Genomic DNA, 18,308 nt, shown 5'->3' with positions numbered 1-18,308 from the left:
CAGTAGTGCCAACCCCCCATACATCCTGAACCAACTAAAAGCCGACCATTATCACATCCCCATCCTCCAGGCGCCCCCATCGCCCCTACCAACCTTACCTACCTTCGCAGCAGCAACAGCAACAACAACAACAACAACTACCCTCACAACCATAACTCCGTCAACATGTACCCCCTTCCCAGACATAGTCACCACCGTCACAACTTACCACCCATCCCCAGTAATGTCATCATCCTGCCTGACATCATCATCCCCCCCCACCCCCCCATCCCAGCAGACCCCAGCCACCTAACCACAGTTCTCTCCGCCGGATGCCGAATTCTCACCACCAGCAAACCAACAACAATCGCCCCCACCAGCCGTCTTCAGCTGCGTCCTACGCGGGATATCTCCAGATATCACCGAGAAAGAAATAATCCAAGAACTACGGAAAACTGGAGTCAATGTACGTAGAGCCATAAGAATTCACAGCACCCACGGACCTACATTCACGATGCGCCACCAGATGCCCAGCACCTCATCAATACCGGCGTGCAAGTATATGGTCACCGCCATCGAGTGGAGCCCTCCCACTCCCCACCCCTACCCCCACTCAACCGCCAACCATCAAACAACTCACACCGCCGCCCCCAGCCAACCCTCCCCCGTGTTCCCCCATATCCACAGCAAACTCCGCACCCTCTCCCAACTGGACCCATCCCCGTACCTCTCCAAACATATGACCTTCTTCGCCTCCTCATTCTATCTCTCCATAACATCACCACCACCTTCCAGCTCCTAACCTCCCATAGCTACCCCGGACCCTACTTCCGACCAACTTAGGCACATCATACTCATCATTAAGAATTGTATCACCTCATCCATCACTCCGAATTGTAAAACTCATCATGTTTCACTCCTCCCGCACACCCTCATAAACTCAGTCCCATAGCACTTCCTTCAAGTTTTCACACCGTTTTTTCCCTCTTCTTCATTTACCACACCTATCAGTTCTCTTCACCTCTCTTGGCCCGAGAGATCGCGTCACGGTCTAGGGGGACCGCCCCGCCCTTCAGGTGGGGAATGAAAGCATTAAAAAAAACCTCCAGAATTGTGCTCTAACATAGAAGGTGCGCACCATCTGCTGCTATTGAAACTAGTTTGTTCCATGGCAAAGAAGCATTTTCAACAACACTTACAATGCAGTTGAAAATGTTGATGCCTTTCGTGGTATTCTTCATAGGCACTAAATCCAGAATTTCCTCCCAAATTGTAAAGTTTTTTCAACCCCTCATATGAAAACGGCTAGCTGGGCCGTGTCAAAAATATCTGTACCCTCGTCAATTGCTAAAGGAGTATGCCCGGAAGCTTTTTGTCAGTTCTAATAATTGTAGGTGGACATCATCAGATAGGTCTTGAATTTTCATCGACACTGTGTGCGCGGACAAGCTGGTAGCTTCGAACTCTTGAATGATATTTAGACAAAACTCCTCACCAGCTAGAATTAAACATTCCTTTACGAATTCACCACCACTGAACGGTTTTTCTTTGCAATTAAATATGAAATTTTATAACTCAGTCAAACTGCTGACTCACTGATCGAATGCTCAACATGGTTATTTAATTTACCTTTTAGTTCTGTAATCACACGTACCCTTTCCTCGCCTTGATACTGATCATAATCTGCAGCGTGATACAAACTGTAGTGGCGTTGTAAATTATATATTTTTATATACTGTAGCTCTTTTCTACACACTAAACATTTAGCTGTAGCAATCCTATCATTTTCAACAAATAAATATGGATCTTCCCATAAAGATAAAAAGATCGGAGGCGTAGATAGCTTCTCGCACCGTGATGTGCCCGGTTCGTCCATACTTATGTACTGTACCACTAACACCATACAGCTGAGGATATTGATAGGTATGTCAAAATCATAAAAACCTTTTTTCGGAATTTGATCCTAGATTTAACAATTTGGAGTGTCTGGAAACTTGTATTCAATTTCTAACCACGCCATTTTCACTTGTTGCAGATAACGTTGATCTAGATCTACAGTTAGAGTTATTAGATTTACAGCGTGATAGAGAACTACGAGATACATTTTTAAATAAGAAGGATTTGTGTGGATTTTTGTGAAAAGTGTATAAAAGCCGTAGCCATCAGCATGCATGGCACTTCACGTGTTTACTACGAAGCGAGGCTGTCTCTTCGTCTCCAGTCTACGACAGCGGCTCCCCACCTTCTGCGCTCTTACGTCACATGGTCTCTCCGACGTCACACGATCTCTCTTACATCACACGCCAGTAAGTTGGCCGACCATGGCCTATAGAGTATCATAGCCTACTCAGTGATCACGGACAAGTGAGATCGGAACATCTATGATCTGAAGGCAAAATCAAGAAAGATTTTGAAAGGGAAACTACCTTTCAACATCACAAAACCCGCATCATTCAATACAGGAAACATGAAAACTCCAAGGTACAAATCGCTGTTCGATACACATACAGTGGTGAATCAACCATTGTAGAAATACTCAATAAAGGAAAGATTTCCTCCAAAGAAATTGACTTGGCTCTAAAAATGGAAATAGTAAATCACGTTAGTAAGGAAAAGAGCCAAGATTTGGCGAAGTTAATGAAATTCATACAAATACCTGGGGAAGCTAAGAGTTCTATGAAGTGGTTCTTAAGGGAAAACATACCAAGAACAAGCTGAATATAAGTGATATGATGGAGGATACAGAAGTTGGGGAAACTGATTGAGAAATAAAGAGGTCTAGTTAATAAAGAAAGAGATTCATTAATTTTATGTCTGTTAAATTTTGAAACACTGGTATCGTATATACTATTACCACTACCATTCTTCATTTATAGTATTGTGATAATGTCTGTGTGTAAATTCTGACATAATATGTTTTAAAATTTGTTTTATATATGCTGTGGAGGAAAGTTTTACTCAATAGGATTATGCAATGAGCGAGCTTTGAAAAAAAAACATTTACCCCTACCTTTTTTGGACAAACTATTCAAATTTGTGCTTTTGGCTATACTTATATCAGATTGTAACTAACAAATAAACTGTTTAAGATGTACTTTGTCAAATTATCCTTTTTACTCTATTGTCTGAGCCTCCGTGGCTCAGACGGCAGCGCGTCGGCCTCTCACCGCTGGATACCGTGGTTCAAATCCCGGTGACTCCATGTGAGATTTGTGCTGGACAAAGCGGAGGCGGGGCAGGTTTTCCTCCGGGTACCCCGGTTTTCCCTGTCATCTTTCATTCCAGCAACACTCTCCATTATCATTTCATAGCATTTATCACTCATTAATAAATCACCTTGGGAGTGGCGACCCCATTGTAATACCAGCCTATATATGTTTCATTCATTACATCCCTGACCCGGTCAATGACTGGAAAACAGGTTGTAGGTTTTCATTTTTTTTTTTCATTTTCATTTTCACTCTATTGTCTAACCAGTTTTTTGTCTCTCCTGAAAAATTATGATTTTGCATGGAGCGAGTTTTGAAAAAACGGTCCTCAATTATATCTGTATTAAATCCGTTGAATTTAGCTATTTCTTCAATGAATTGTAATTCTTTCTTTAAATTACTGGAGGACATAGGGATTTTTAATGCCCTATATATTGTGATAAGTGGCTTTTTTATGTGTTGGGATGTAAAGAATCATTTTTTATGGTTGTTGGAGAAAAGGTGGGTTTTCTGTATATTTGGAAGTCAAACTTGTTTGATAATCGTGTGATGTTGATGTCTAAGAAATTTAAAGAGCTATTGATTTGATCTTCTTTAGTGAATTTAATGTTATTATCCAAATTGTTAAGGAAAGATAATATGTGATCACTGTTATTGATTTGTTTATCTATGATTGCTATGGTATCATCGGCATAACGATGCCAAAGACAGAGTCCGTTGATGTTGTTAATAATCTTGCTGTGTTTGAGATTACCTAAGTATATATCAGCTAATATTCTCCCATCGCCAAACCTTCCTGTTTGTAAATTTTTTTATTGAAGGTGAAGTAATTGTTGTTTAAAACGAAACTAAGTAATTTTAACCATTCATCAATTTCGATTTTACTTAATTTGCTATGTTTCGATAGATTGTTCCTTATGATGTTAATAGTATTATTAATAGCGATATTTGTATACATGTTGGTGATGTCAAAAGAGCATAAAACGTGGTTTTGTTGCAGACTGAATTTATTTAGGGAATCGCAAAGTTCGATCGAGTTTTTTATGGGGTTGGAGTTGTTGAATTTGAAATGTTTTTTTAGGAATTTGTGTAGGAATTGAGAAGTTTTATAGGTAGGACTATTCATACTATTAATTATAGGTCAAATGAGGACCTCCTTTTTATGAATTTTGGGTAATGATCTTACTGTAGGTAATTTTGGGTTCATTATGGTTAATTTCTGATAATCTTGATCATTTAAAATGAAAGTACAATTTTTAAGAAGGTTCTTTAAGTTGCACTGTATTTTGTTTGTTGGATCTTTATTAATTATAGTATAGGTTTTGTCTGATAGAAAGGTTTCTGTTTTATCTATGTAATCTTGTTTGCTCATTATTACTATGGTGTTGCCTTTATCTGCTTTTGTTATTACTACATTGCTATTATGGATTTTGGATTTCAGGTTTAGAATTTGTTTCGAGACGTTGTAGTGGTTGTTAAATGTTATCTCATTAATCAACTGTATAAGGACTTTTTATTAGTAAGATGGTAAGTGTACAAAGTTTAATTCAAATCCCTCTTATGTTTCCATAGATATATAGTAATTTACAAAATGCATGCATTCCAGGTGTATCAGCCCCCTTAAAATGTCATTAAATGGTGGTCTTAGAACTAATGAATAATCAGTTATGTGCGTAAGCTAAATGTCATTAGCATGTGGTATAATATTTTCACTTTATTGGTGGTGTGAAAGTTGATATTAAAATTTGATTTGGACTCCTTTGAACCATCTCACTTGATGTGGTGTTTTGAAGTTACCATGAATTGCAAGCATTGTTGACGTGCTGGTCAAAAGGGGCGATGTTACAGTTGTGTGTAGGTAAGCATATTGACCGTTGATTCTAAGGTGAAGTCTGTAGTTGAAAACCAGAAGCATGGTGTTAACGTAAAGGACTAACTATGAAAATTACGTGATGAACGTGCAAACTTACCACTTGGCTTGTAGCGAGAGTAACTTGTGTTGTGATCTTATGAGCTGCTGGCAACTGTAGAGTTCTTACTGCACGATTTATAGCGGTGGGATCCCGTTGGAGGGGGTTTCGCTTGCGAAGGTGTGGTTATGGGCCTGCTTGTCATGCTTGAAGGGGAACTGCTAGCGGGGGGCGGGGGGGAGAAGAGGAGAGTGTATTATGTATAGGAATGGTGGGAGTGCTTACTGATTTGAGGTCGAAAATTTTTAAAAATTTACTTGTGAGGGGAATTGACTTTTGCAAAAGTATTGCAATCTGTTCGTACAAATGACTATTTTTATCAATGACATCATTTAAGTTCCTATCTTTGTTGAACTGCTGCTCAAGAAATATGAATATGTTTTTGTACTTTGTCATGAGTTTACCTTTCTCAATTCTTTTTAAGATAAATATGAATCATGTTCTATGGTAGTAAATTTATGCCCTGTGTCCCTCATGTGGTTGGCCTTGCAGAAAATTTATGGTGTTTCTGAGCATTGTAATGTTCAGCATATCTGGTAGAAAAACTGCAGCCAGTTTGGCTGACGTAAGAAAAATTGCATGCAAAGCATTTTAATCTGTATGTACCTGATCCAGAATAATGATTATCTGTAGCGTTAATTGACTTATGATTAAAAAATAAATTATGATCGGTGTTTTTTATTGTATATGCTATTTAATATTGTGTGTTTTTTTAGAGAATTGGTAATCGGTTGAATGCTATGGTTGGTAAACGTGAACTTAGCGTATTTTAGTTTAGTGGGTTTTAATGGGGTTACATTTTTGGCTAGTTGCAATTTTACTTTGTTGATGATTTTATTAATCATGTCCGCATAAAAATCAGTTGAATTTGGCTATTTCATTTATGAATTGTAATTCTTTTTTTTAGACTGTTAGAAGACAAAGGCGTTTTTAATGCCCTATATACTAGACGGTGGTAAGTGGCTTTCTTATGCGAGTTAGGATGTAATGATTTGTTTTTTATGGTTGTTGGAGTGAAGGAGGGCTTTCTGTAGATTTGGAAGTCGAACTTGTTTAAAACTTGTGTGATTTTAATATCTAAGAAATTTAAGGAATTATTGCTCTCGCCTTCCTAAGCAATTTTATGGTTTTATCTAAACTATTACGGAACAATATTATGTTGTCACTGTTGTCGAGATGTTTGTCAATGATTGCTATAGTGTCATCAACATAGCGATGCCATAGGCTGAGCCTTTTGATGTTATTAGTTATCTTTCTGTGTTCGAGATCACCCATATAGATATCGGCTATAATGCTGGATAATGGATAGCCCATTGCTAAACCTTCTTGTTTGTAAATTTTTTATTTGAAAGTCAAGTAATTATTGTTTATAACAAAACGGAGTAATTTTAAGCATTCATCAATCTCTATTTTGCTTAATGTGCTATATTTGGACAGGTGTCATTTGACAGGGATATTTGTGTACATATTAGTAATGTCAAAGGATCATAAAACAAGGTTTTGTTGTAAACTAAATTTGTTTAATGAATTGCAAAGTTCGGTTGAGTTTCTTACGGGGTTTGTATTGTGGAATTTGAAGTGTTTCTCTAAGAATTTATGAAGGAACTGAGAGGTTTTATAGTTTGGACTATTCCTGCTATTGAGTATATCCCCAGGACATGGAGAGGCCCTCTTGAGGTGAAGTACAAGGGTTTCAAGCAGGGGTGTATCTACTAAAAAATTTCCCAATATCATAACGTTCGATTATATATTATAGCACACCACAAGAATGAGGCCCATAGCCACAGGCAGCTGGTTATATGCCAATGCTATGAAAAATTAACCCCATTCATTTTGAGGTTTACTATTGATAAGAGCATATATTAGCCTTTTTTTTCGTGAATTAGATTCTCGTGACCCATTTTGTTGCAGTTTGCCTGGCTGCAAGGCTTTGAAAGCTGGACTTTATAACAAGTGTGTGCAGTGCCAGTAATTCCCAGCGACACTGCCGACAAGGGATATTTACAGCCTTATGTATTTCAGATGAGAATTCATGATATGTCACGGGTGAATAAATAGTACATTGTCTTGTGACCACATTGTCAAATTATATGACTAACACAGAATAACTGTACGTGACATTTTACTGAGACATCCAATTACTCAAAACCAGAGGGGTGGGGGGAGTGACTATACCGACAGCTGCACGAGAGGAAGGGAGCCTGCAGGACTACCGATTCTGGCATTGTCTCTCAACACAGTTTGTTTCATTTTTCAAAGACAGCAACATCTGTGTGCAAAGTGAAGCTCGAATAAATGGAAAATAATAATAGGCTTAATTATTCTATTCCACATTGAGCGTTCATTTATGATTCACATGTCCGCGGTATTAAGAGATTTCAAGAAAAGTACCCAGGGGTATGAGTTCCATGTCATGAGATGGTTCACAGCTTAGTTAACAAATTTTGTGAAACAGGAAATGTTAATAAGAAGCGAAGAAGACAACATACAGTGCTATCGGAAGGAAATCTTAAAATTACACCGGACAATGCCTGAAAAATTCCCCTTAGCCATTTTTCTCAGCAAATGGTAATTTCTTATGGTTACACACAAAGTGTTGCGAAGTTAAGATAAAACCTTATAGGACTAAGTGTACTGTGGTGTAAGAACATATACCGGTTGATCGCTGTATAAGGAACCTCTTTGTGACAATGACAAAAAAATAGTACATTAGAATTCATCATGCAGTCACTCTAGCTTGTTCTCATATTGCCCTTCCCCCCCACCAGGAAGCAATAGCTTGACAGCTGAGATCTCAGCTGAGATTCTGCATTAATATCGTAAACATTTAAGCCAAATTTCACACATGATGTATAAATCTAATTATTCTGCCTAAATTGGAGAAAAGTAAGACTGGGGATTAAAAGGATAGGTGTGATGATGATGATGATGATGTATGTTGTTTAAAGGGGCCTATCAGCCCCTAATGGTACAAAGTGCAACAAAATGAAAATTAAAACTTCAAAAATGTATCCGACTAGAATCTACAATAAATGATGATGAAAAACCGATAGTGAAACAAAAACAATCAGAGGACCCAATGTACACTAAACAAAATAAACCAGTGCATTATTATAGCTCAGTTAAGAACAGACACTTACGTTTTTACCACCAGAATGTCTTGGTATGTTGACTTCTCTGAATGCAGCACCTTGTCAACTTCCAATGAAAGGCTCATTCCAGGCCAAAGGGGACTAAGCTCACTAAACCATCCTTCTTTCAAGGCATCCATAACCTGTGCTGCACATGCAAATAATACAAATTTAAAATTTTCTAAAAAAATCAGTATTGAGAAAGAAGAGAATTAACAAGACAACTTATCTATCAAAAAACTATCAGATTAAAAACACATTCTTATTTTTTTGGCAGTGGTAACACTGCATTAACACATACACATTTTTGGTGATGCTTGGGTAGTGAAAGGGCAACCCAGGAAATTTTGGGCCAAAAATCATCATTCTAACCAGTCAGCCATGTAGACAGAAAACAAGTGATATTTCCATTTATGAACAAATACCATCATTCTGTCTCTTAACTTTTCCTCAAGCTTTCACAAATCTATTGACACAAATGCTCTCAAAGTTGAGGAATATTGTATGGAATTTTATGCTACAAACTGATTCACATTGAAATTTCCAATAAAATAATCCATATACTCATCCCATTACACTTGCCTCTTCAAGATTCAATTTAAAAGGAAATTTATGAAACCAGTAATGTTCCAGAGACACACAAGAGTTTAAAAGTTTAAATTAGGTATGATGGATGAACCATGTGCAATTATTTGTTGATTGCAATAAACATTCAGTCGCAAAATCCATGATTTCGTGAAAAATCTGAATGAATCCAGGTCATGATAGAACTGTAAGATACATTTGAGAGTTACCAAAAGGGAATTCAAGGTGAAATAATTCCAAGAGAACAGCAGACCTTTTCTATATTTATTTCTTTAAAACAAGTTGAATATTATGATATAAAGAAGAACTTTATCATAATGCCATCAGATGGATTGGAAAAAACCTGCATATATATATATATATATATATATATATATACATACACTAGCAAGATACCCGTGCTTCGCTACAGTATTATACTGAAATTTATAATTAAATGCTTATTGTTTTTTGTATAATCCGCCGAAATTCGCGATCTCACTAGTTTTTTGAGAGAATCCGCCAAAATTCACGATCTGACTCGTTTTCTAATAGATTACGGCAAGTTTCCTCCTATTTTTCAATGTTTCTTACCAGCAATCGATTTTGTACTTCCAGCCAGGGCTAGGTCCAGGTATTCCACCCGATTAGTTGGGTCCCTAAATCTTTGCCATCTTTTCCTATAAGCATTTTTAATATGGATCAAATCCTTCAGGAGATCCAGCGTGGTGTCGTCTTGGGTGCCTTGGCGGTACTGAACCCGCGGCCGGACTGCGTTCTTAGTCATTACCAGTCCAGGACCCGTTTCCTCCGCGATCCGCACATTTGATGACTGTCCAGAACATTATTATTATTATTATTAGAGATGTTCTGGACCCCACAGCAAGATCCAAGACAGCTACTTGGCGGTAAATTACATCTGCTGCCATTGTTGACAATGTGACCAGCACCACTGTCGCGCGTGGGCAAGTGTGCAGGATTTCTGACGATACGAATGACATACTTCCGTGCATTATTGACCTTATTATAGAGGTGAACAATTGGACGGTCAATCTCATTAATCTACTCTAATCTAAGAACGTTCCCCGAAGAAAAAGATGGCTCTTGAAAACGAATCCAGGAAAAATAAAAAATGATCGCTTTATGATCAGAATAAGTGCATCGCATATCTACATCCTGTTTCCAGTAATTCGACAGGGTCAGGAATGGAATGAATAAAGCCCCATCTAGCGGCGACAATAGGAATTGTGCCGGCTGCCGAAGCCTGTCGCACTCCTCTGGGGCAATGATTAATGAATGACAAATGAAATGAAATGATATTGGACAGTGTTGCTGGAATGAATGATGACAGGGAAAACCGGAGTATCCGGGGAAAAACCTGTCCCACCTACATTTTGTCCAGCGTGAATGTCACATGGAGTGACCAGGATTTGAACCACGGAACCCAGCTGCGAGAGGCCGACGCACTGCCGCCAGAGCAACGGAGGCTCCTTATAAGTACATTGTGAACAGTAAAATCAATTGGTCTCACCTCCTTTTACACCCCACCGCCGTTAAGTTTATTTACCCCCCCCCCCCGCCCAAAAATAGACTTCAAAGAAGGCGGGTTTTTTATGTTTAAAGGAGATTCCAAACACCAACGTTCACGTCTATTACATTCAGTTTTGAGATATAGTATCCCCATAAAAATAATTCACTTTTTCACTTCCTTTCAAAATCCCCCCCTCCCCCCCTCCGAAGTGAATTTTCTGGCAAAAAGTTCTTGTTTCTTTAATAGTAAAGGATCTTCTAAATACCAATTATCACGACTCTAACTTCTTCAGTTTTTGATTTGTGTCCTCATGAAAGGAATTCAACTCCTTTCCACTCCCACCCTCCAAGATTATTTCTCCCCCAAAACGGGTCTTTCTTTGTTTTTAATGGAGATCCAAATACCAATATTCACGTCTGCAACAACTTTAGTTTTTATTAGATATAAGTATTCTCATACAGTTAAGTCAATTAATTTTTCACCCCCCAATTAATTGGATTTTCCAAAAACAAAAAAATACATATTTCTTTATTTTTAAAGGAGACCCCAAACACCAATTTTCACTGGATTTGCTGAGAATACGTGATTCTTTACTTTTAAAGCAGATTCCAAATATCAAATTTCACGTCTGTAACATCTTCATTTTTGAGATATCAATTGCCTAATAAAAAGAATTCAACACCATTTTCAATTACTTTTACCACCCCCCCCCCCCTTCCACCCAAGTGGTTCTTCCGAAAACTAAAAGTACACGTTTCTTTATTTTTAATAGAGATTAAAAAATACTATTTTTCACTTTTGTAACATGTTAAGTTTTTTTGAGATATACTGTATAAATTCTCCCCTTTTTAGTTCCCCTTAAGAGGAGTTTCCAAAAACAAATCACCTATGTTTCTTTACATTTACAGGAGATTCCAAATACCACTTTTTACGTCTGTAACATTTTACGTTTCTCAGATAATCTGTAAATATAGTCTTTCAAAATATTCACCCCAATTTGTCACTCCTGTTTAACCGCCATTAATTGAATTTTCAAAAAAAAAAAAATCGAGTTCCTTTATTTTTAAAGGAGATCCCATATACAAATTTTCAGGTCTGTAATATCTTCAGGTTCTGAAATATAAGTAGCCTCATTAAAGGCATTCAACCCATTTTCACCCTTTTCAACCCTTCCTATTGGGATTTTCCAAAAACAAAAATATACGTGTTTCTTTATTTTTAAAGGAGATTCTAAATACCAATTTTTTACATCTATAAACTTTAAAGGATTTGAGATAAAGATACACTCATTTTAAATATTTGCCCCCTTTTCACCCCCCAATTAATTGGATTTTCCAAAAACAAAAAATACATATTTCTTTATTTTTAAAGGAGACCCCAAACACCAATTTTCAGGTCTGTAATATCTTCAGTTTCTGAGATATAAGTATCCTCATTGAAGGCATTCAACCACTTTTTCACCCCACCTATCGGGATTTTCCGAAAACAAAAAAATATGTGTTTCTTTGTTTTTAATGAAGATTCTAAATACCAATTTTTACATCTGTAAACTTTCAAAGTTTTAGGATATAGATGCACTCATTTTAAAAATTCACCCCTTTTCACCCTGCCATTACTTGGATTTTCCAAAAACAAAAAAATTTGTGTTTCTTTATTTTTAAAAGAGATCAAAAGTACCAATTTTCAGGTCTGTAATATTTTCAGTTTCTGAGATATATGTACCGGTATCCTAATTCAAGGCATTCAACCCATTTTTCACCCCTCCTATTGGGATTTTGTGAAAACAAAAAAATACGTGTTTCCTTATTTTTAAAGATGATTCTGTATACCAATTTTTACATCTGTAAACTTAAGTTCTGAGATATAGATACACTCATTTTAAAATTTCACCCTCCTTTTCACCCCCTTAGCATCGGAATATCCAAAAATCCTCTCTTAGCGAGGACCTACATCTTAATATGAATGTATCCCCAAAATTTCATTTCTTAATGTGCAGTAGTTTTGGCTCGGCGATGATGAATCAGTCAGTCAGTCAGTCAGTCAGGACAAGTTATTTTATATATATGAATATTGTAGTAAACAAACCGCATAGGTCATGTTACCGGTCAAAAGATTATTCCTACACACTAATTTAAACAAGTGTACCCTGTTGTCTAAAGCCCACCTGGTCCTAAGGCGTCAAGTTTATATGGTCTGACACCATGGTCAGTTGGACAAATTTTCACCATCAGATGTTGGCAGGCAGGGTAGGAGAGGTGGTGGTACACAATTTCTAATTACTAGATTGCATGCTAAAAGCCTCTTTGCAGTCTTCATATGGAGTTAGGGCATATGACGCTGTTGAAGGTGATTCATCACTCGGATGGCAACACCCACTTGGTCCAATTCAACAAGAGTAGGTCATGTGCCAGCACCGGGTTTCGCCTTCTCCCTACTTACTATCATATATCATGTAATTCATTTCATCTCATTAACTTCTCTGATAAAGTTGACATCATTAAGGGCATCCAGTCAAAAAAATTTGCTACGAAAATTCATCTCACTTCATACCCAACCACACAGAGAAACGGGGCAGACGTTCTAAATTTAATTTGATAAAATTGTCCAATACATATTTGTGTACATGGTAACTGACTGCTAAACCATGTCAAAGTACACTGATCACTCATTTTCTCCTGCCTCTGGCTGACAACCGAGATATTAGGCCCCTTTAAACAAAAAGCAAACATTCTCCTGCCTTCTGCTGATTTCTTCCAAATAATGTTCTACATGTCAAATATTTGCATACCATCACAACTAGTGATGTGTCAACCCCATTGCCCAGTGGGTAACCACTGCAATCAACCTCCTGAGTAATGACAGGTAAACCAAAGATCTTACTGACAAGAGGAAATGCTTGTCAAGGGCTGGCCATTTAGCACATAAAAAACACTAATGCGAAGAACCAAGGAAGGCCCAGCAAGCCCAAGGTAGAGTCTCTTATTGATTTAAAACATAAAACGAGCCTTGAATTATTATCAAATGGGACACAGGCTTCAAGCAGATCTCTTGGCCAATATGGCTCCCAAGATAGACAAACTTGTAAGAAGAGGAAAGTAAGACAAAGGACCATGAATATCCTGACTCTAACTGAAAAGAAAAAAAACAAAAAGAAAAAAAAAACAACAGAACTATTCATAGAGATATGATGGAAAGGAGAAACATATCCATATTGGGACTAAGCGAAACAAAATAGAGAAAGGCCGTATGGCTCTCAGAGGTAGCTACAAACTATATTGGAGCGGACTGTAAGAGGAGGCCAAAAATGGCATGGGATTTTTCACTGACAAAAGACATGGGTGCTGTGACAGAAGATTCCTACAAGCATAATAGGAACTACCTGTGCAGGAGCCCACAAATTATAGGGTAGTGCAAGTGTATGCCTTACAGACAGAATGCAGTCCAGGTGAAAAGGAAACATTCCTTGAAGACTTAGAAGATTGAATTGATGAAGGAAACGCCATAATTATTGGGGACCTAAATGCAAAAGTAGGAGCAGCCTGGCATCTGATGGCATCGTTGGATTACACGGGTTTGGAAACAGAAATGCAGAAGATATAGCAATTAAGGTCAACACGCCCATCGTTACAAATCATCTTGGTGTTCTGCATTCTAGCAGGTCGTGATGCAGGAGCATGTGATGGTCCCGATGTTTCGCCGAAGACTGCGCTCGGCATTATCAAGGGTTCCGACCAACTTCGATAGCAGCGAAGCTCACAGTGGAATGGAGTGGTGTTGACCAAACTGGTGCTTTTTTTTTGCTTTACATCACACCGACACAGATAGATCTTATGGCAACGATAGGATAGAAAGGGCTAGGAGTGGGAAGGAAACAGTTGTGGCCGTAATTAAGGAATAGCACCAGCATTTGCCTGGTATGAAAATGGGAAACTACGGAAAACCATCTTCAGGGCTGCCACAGTGGGGTTCGAACCCACTATCTCCCGGATGCAAGCTCACAGCTGCGCGCCCCTAACAGCACGGCCAACTCACCTGGTACCAAATTGTTTGGGAGTGTATTTCAGTGTAAAAGTTTGAAATGGCATTGAAACGAAAAAAGGTAATTGTACCAATGGATAAGGAGTAAGCATTGAATAAAATACCTGCTAAATTGGGAGTTGGAACTTCAACAGCGTCTGATGGGAAGAAGCAAAGAAAAGATATTGAATACTTTTGGTGTAAAACGATATGTAAGGACAGTTTGGAGCAGAGGAGCAGTAAGAAAGGCAAATAATGAAACAGAATATGCACTCTTCATGTGGTACAGTGCTCAGCAAGAACATGGTTTGTCTATATCTGGACAGGCCTTAGTCCAAAAAGCTTTGGGCTTAAACAAAAAGTTACCGAATCCTCACTGCTAGGCAGGGGTGACTTGAGCACTGGAAAAACCGGTACAGTATTCGCCAACTTACTCTGACTTGAGAGAGCTTATCTAGTGAGGTTGCTGGGGCTGAAAATTTTAAAAAGGACTTTGAACAATTTGTTTTATCTGAGCAACTGACACCCGATCAAATTTATAATGCCGATGAAACTTGGCTTTTTTACCAGATGCTTCTGAGCAAAACGTTAACATCAAAGATTGAAGATTGGCCAAAGGCTACAAAAAAAAAAAAAAAACAGGCTAACTGCTATTGTTTGTAGCATGCTTCTTCTTGTCATTGTAGAGAAATCCAAGAATCCCCGAGCGCTAAAAAATGTGAATCACAATTCAATGCCAGTGGTTTACCGACCACAAAAAAGTGCGGGATGGACAGTTTTTTCTTTAAGAACTGGCTTTTTGATGACATTGTTCCTGAAGTTTGAAAATTCCTGAAAAGAAAAAAAAAAAACAGTTTACCAGGAAATTCAATTTCAATAGTCTCATTGAGTTTGCAAGTGAACTGGTGTTATCACTTTGTTGCATTACTAAATTAGTGTACTACTAAATTTTACCATGCCATAGGTGTCCAGTGCCTGCTTTATTGCTCTGGTTCAAGAATTCAAACAAGATTTCATAGACACTAATGGAACTGTTATGCGATGTACTAATATTGTTAGATGAAAAACACCAGCAAGATCGCATCAAACAACACATTTCCAGCTCTAAGCATCAAATGAATAAGACACCAGCAAACAAATCGCAGCAACCTCTATTACGAAATGCATTTCAGCAGAGTTCTTCAAAAAGCCAAAATTTGAAGGAATTAAACACTGATTTATGTGCAGCTCTTACACAAGCAGGAATTCCACTCAACAAGGTGAACCATCCAGCCTTCAAGGGATTTCTTGAAAAATACACAAAGATGTCAATGCCCAATGAGAGTACTTTAAGAGAAAACTACATGGAGCATGTTTAGCAAGAAACCATACAAAGAATCAAGGAGAAAGTGTCTGACTGCAATGTGGGAATCATTGTGGATGAAACCAGATTCAATGGAACGATATGTTTTGAATATTTTAGTTTTTCCCTTAGCAGGGGAGAATGATAAGCTCATTTTGTTAAAAATGTATAAGCTGCAGAAAGCCAATGCCAGTACAGTAATGCAATCAATTATGGACTTCTGCCAAAACCTCTGGATTACTGGTATCGAGTCTAAAAAAACTTCTTTTTGTGGTTACGGACCATGCTCCATACAGGGTTTCAGCTGTTAACCAATTGAAACCTTTATTTCCTAAATTGAAGCAAGTGACATGCTTGGTTCATGCCCTTCACAGGGTTTGTGAATCCCACAAGGAACGAATACAACATCGCAAATCAATTCATCACTGCCCTGAAGAAGATCCTACTGAAAGCTCTGAGTCGTGTTGTTGCCTACAGGGAAACCAGTGGCCTGCCCCTTCCAAATTTCCTGGTCATTACTCGCTGGCGATCGTGGATTGAGTGTGCTGCTATGTTGTGTGAGAATTTTGACAAAATTAGAGAGTTTGTGCTTTCTTTGGATACAGCCGATGCAGGTGCAATTTCCAAGGCACAGCAACTTCTGTTACTGGAGAAAATACATAATTTGCAGACAGAACTATATTGTGTCCATAGTTACAAGTACCTGACTGCAGTTATTAAACGATTAGAAGAACAAGGTCTGGAAAAGGAAAAACAATGGGGTATTTTAACTTCTGTGAGGGTGCAGTTAGATGGCTTTGCCAACGACAAACTTGAGTCTAGTCTTCAGAAGAATCCAGACACTGAGGAATTTGCCACATCTGTAGTGTTGCCATTCCGAGTGAATGCAAGGTTTGCCCCACTGGTTTCTGTGGATGTAGAAACGGACTTACTATTTAAAAATGTAGAGATGCTTAATGCCTTGAAGTACAACAGCTTTATGTTTTTTCCTTCTTTTGATGAGTGATAATTTGATGTACATGTTTGTAATTCGATAAACCAGAATAGAGGAAAGAGAAATCGTTGAATTAGTTGAATAAACCAGCACATTTTGTCCCTGTTTTGCCTTATTTGAGCACATTTTCCCTTCCTTTTTTCTTATGAAATTTGCACCTAAAAATCCTAACCCTGATTATTACAATTATTTTATTGGTGTATTAATGTAAGAATATTTGAAGCTGGAACGTCTCCATGTTAGATATTAGTAATTTGTATTGTAGGGGCAGTTGGGAAACACCCAGCTATTTCCAGGTCTAGAAAAACCTCGAAGTGAGTCAAGCGGAGAGTCCAGCCTGACACATGCATTTCCTCAAGTCAAACTTTGGGCGTGGTAGGATTATAGCCATGTCAGGACGAATAGAAGTACATGGTGTGGCGACTTCTGCTGTTTGATATGTTCCTAAACTATGCGGTGCTGGTGTACGTAACCAGGGATCAGCTGTCCCTGAACATGTGATTTTAAATGAGATCTGATGTGACTTAATTTGGATTTTATCGTTTAAATAAATTATTTAAAACTGTGTATTTATTATTGTTATGTTTCAGGAATGTGCATTCCCTTTACTGACCGATGACTGTGTTTATGTGCAACCTATGTTTCGTGCAAATTAAGATATAGTGTTCCTTGTCTTGAAAGTAATATGTGACAAATGCGTAGGAAATATTTTACATTTAGTAATGATTTCATGACATTACTTCTGAAATTGGTTCGTCAGTGTCTTAACGAATATCTCAAACAGGTATGTGTGTATAGAGCTAAGTCATATTTCATTAATTCACCACAAAATCAAACTCAGTTGCAATTATCAGTTATAACCGTAAAAAAAACACATGTTCAACTGTTAGTGTACATGCTACGTAATATAAACATATTAAAACTCTGCAGGCACCCACATGATGTTACGTAGGGTATGTCATACATATGTAATTCCTACATAACTACTTAGTTAAATTATATGTTAACATGCTCAAATTAATGAATCTTACCAGCACCTCACCCCATCAGTCAGTTAACTGGTCACCTTAGACACTTTTCGGGTATGTTTTGAGGTCGTAAAAGCTTGCATTTCTTTCCGTACTTCTTTTATTCGGAAATAAAATCGGCATCGTATGTAATGAAAAATTAATTTTGGTACCAAGTCCTGAGCATGTTCAGTACAGCACCCAAGTCTATGAGAAACAGTAATTGAAGGTAAACTATCCAGGCATTCTTGAAATATTTTGCCCCATAATGCTTCTTGTACACTAATATTTCTCACAACTTCCTCTACATGAGGAAACATCAATAATAATTCACTCGATGGGTAAATAAGATAGTTGGATGCGTTAGAATATTCTTCTAGACTTGTTAGGGCATCCTCTGTATTGTTTTGCATAGAACCATTACATGCTGTACAGCCTATCATTTTGCTTGCATGTTTAACAATATACCCACAGAACTGATGAATAACATTAATTTTTGAACTGGTGAAAGGAATTATTTGTTCATCTTCCCAACTTGATAATGGTGGACCGAGCTAGTTGGCC

At 37.8% G+C, this 18,308-nt stretch overlaps 1 protein-coding gene across 5 annotated transcripts in view; it reads right to left on the bottom strand.

The window, feature by feature from the left end:
* Window positions 1–18,308, bottom strand: part of LOC136862981 (spermidine synthase) — a 281,341-nt gene that overhangs the window by 221,392 nt on the left and 41,641 nt on the right. For all 5 annotated transcript variants that reach the window (XR_010859107.2, XM_067139285.2, XM_068225830.1 and 2 more), the window contains one exon: window positions 8,299–8,437. Coding sequence is in view for 4 of the 5 variants with exons in the window: in XM_068225830.1 (XP_068081931.1) it covers window positions 8,299–8,437 (139 nt within the window). In the remaining variant the exon portion in view is untranslated. The remainder of the gene's footprint in view (window positions 1–8,298; window positions 8,438–18,308) is intronic.

This window comes from Anabrus simplex, chromosome 2 (genome assembly GCF_040414725.1).
Source record: "Anabrus simplex isolate iqAnaSimp1 chromosome 2, ASM4041472v1, whole genome shotgun sequence".
NCBI classification, from domain to species: domain Eukaryota; kingdom Metazoa; phylum Arthropoda; class Insecta; order Orthoptera; family Tettigoniidae; genus Anabrus; species Anabrus simplex.
This window is presented reverse-complemented; position numbering and strand designations above follow the sequence as displayed.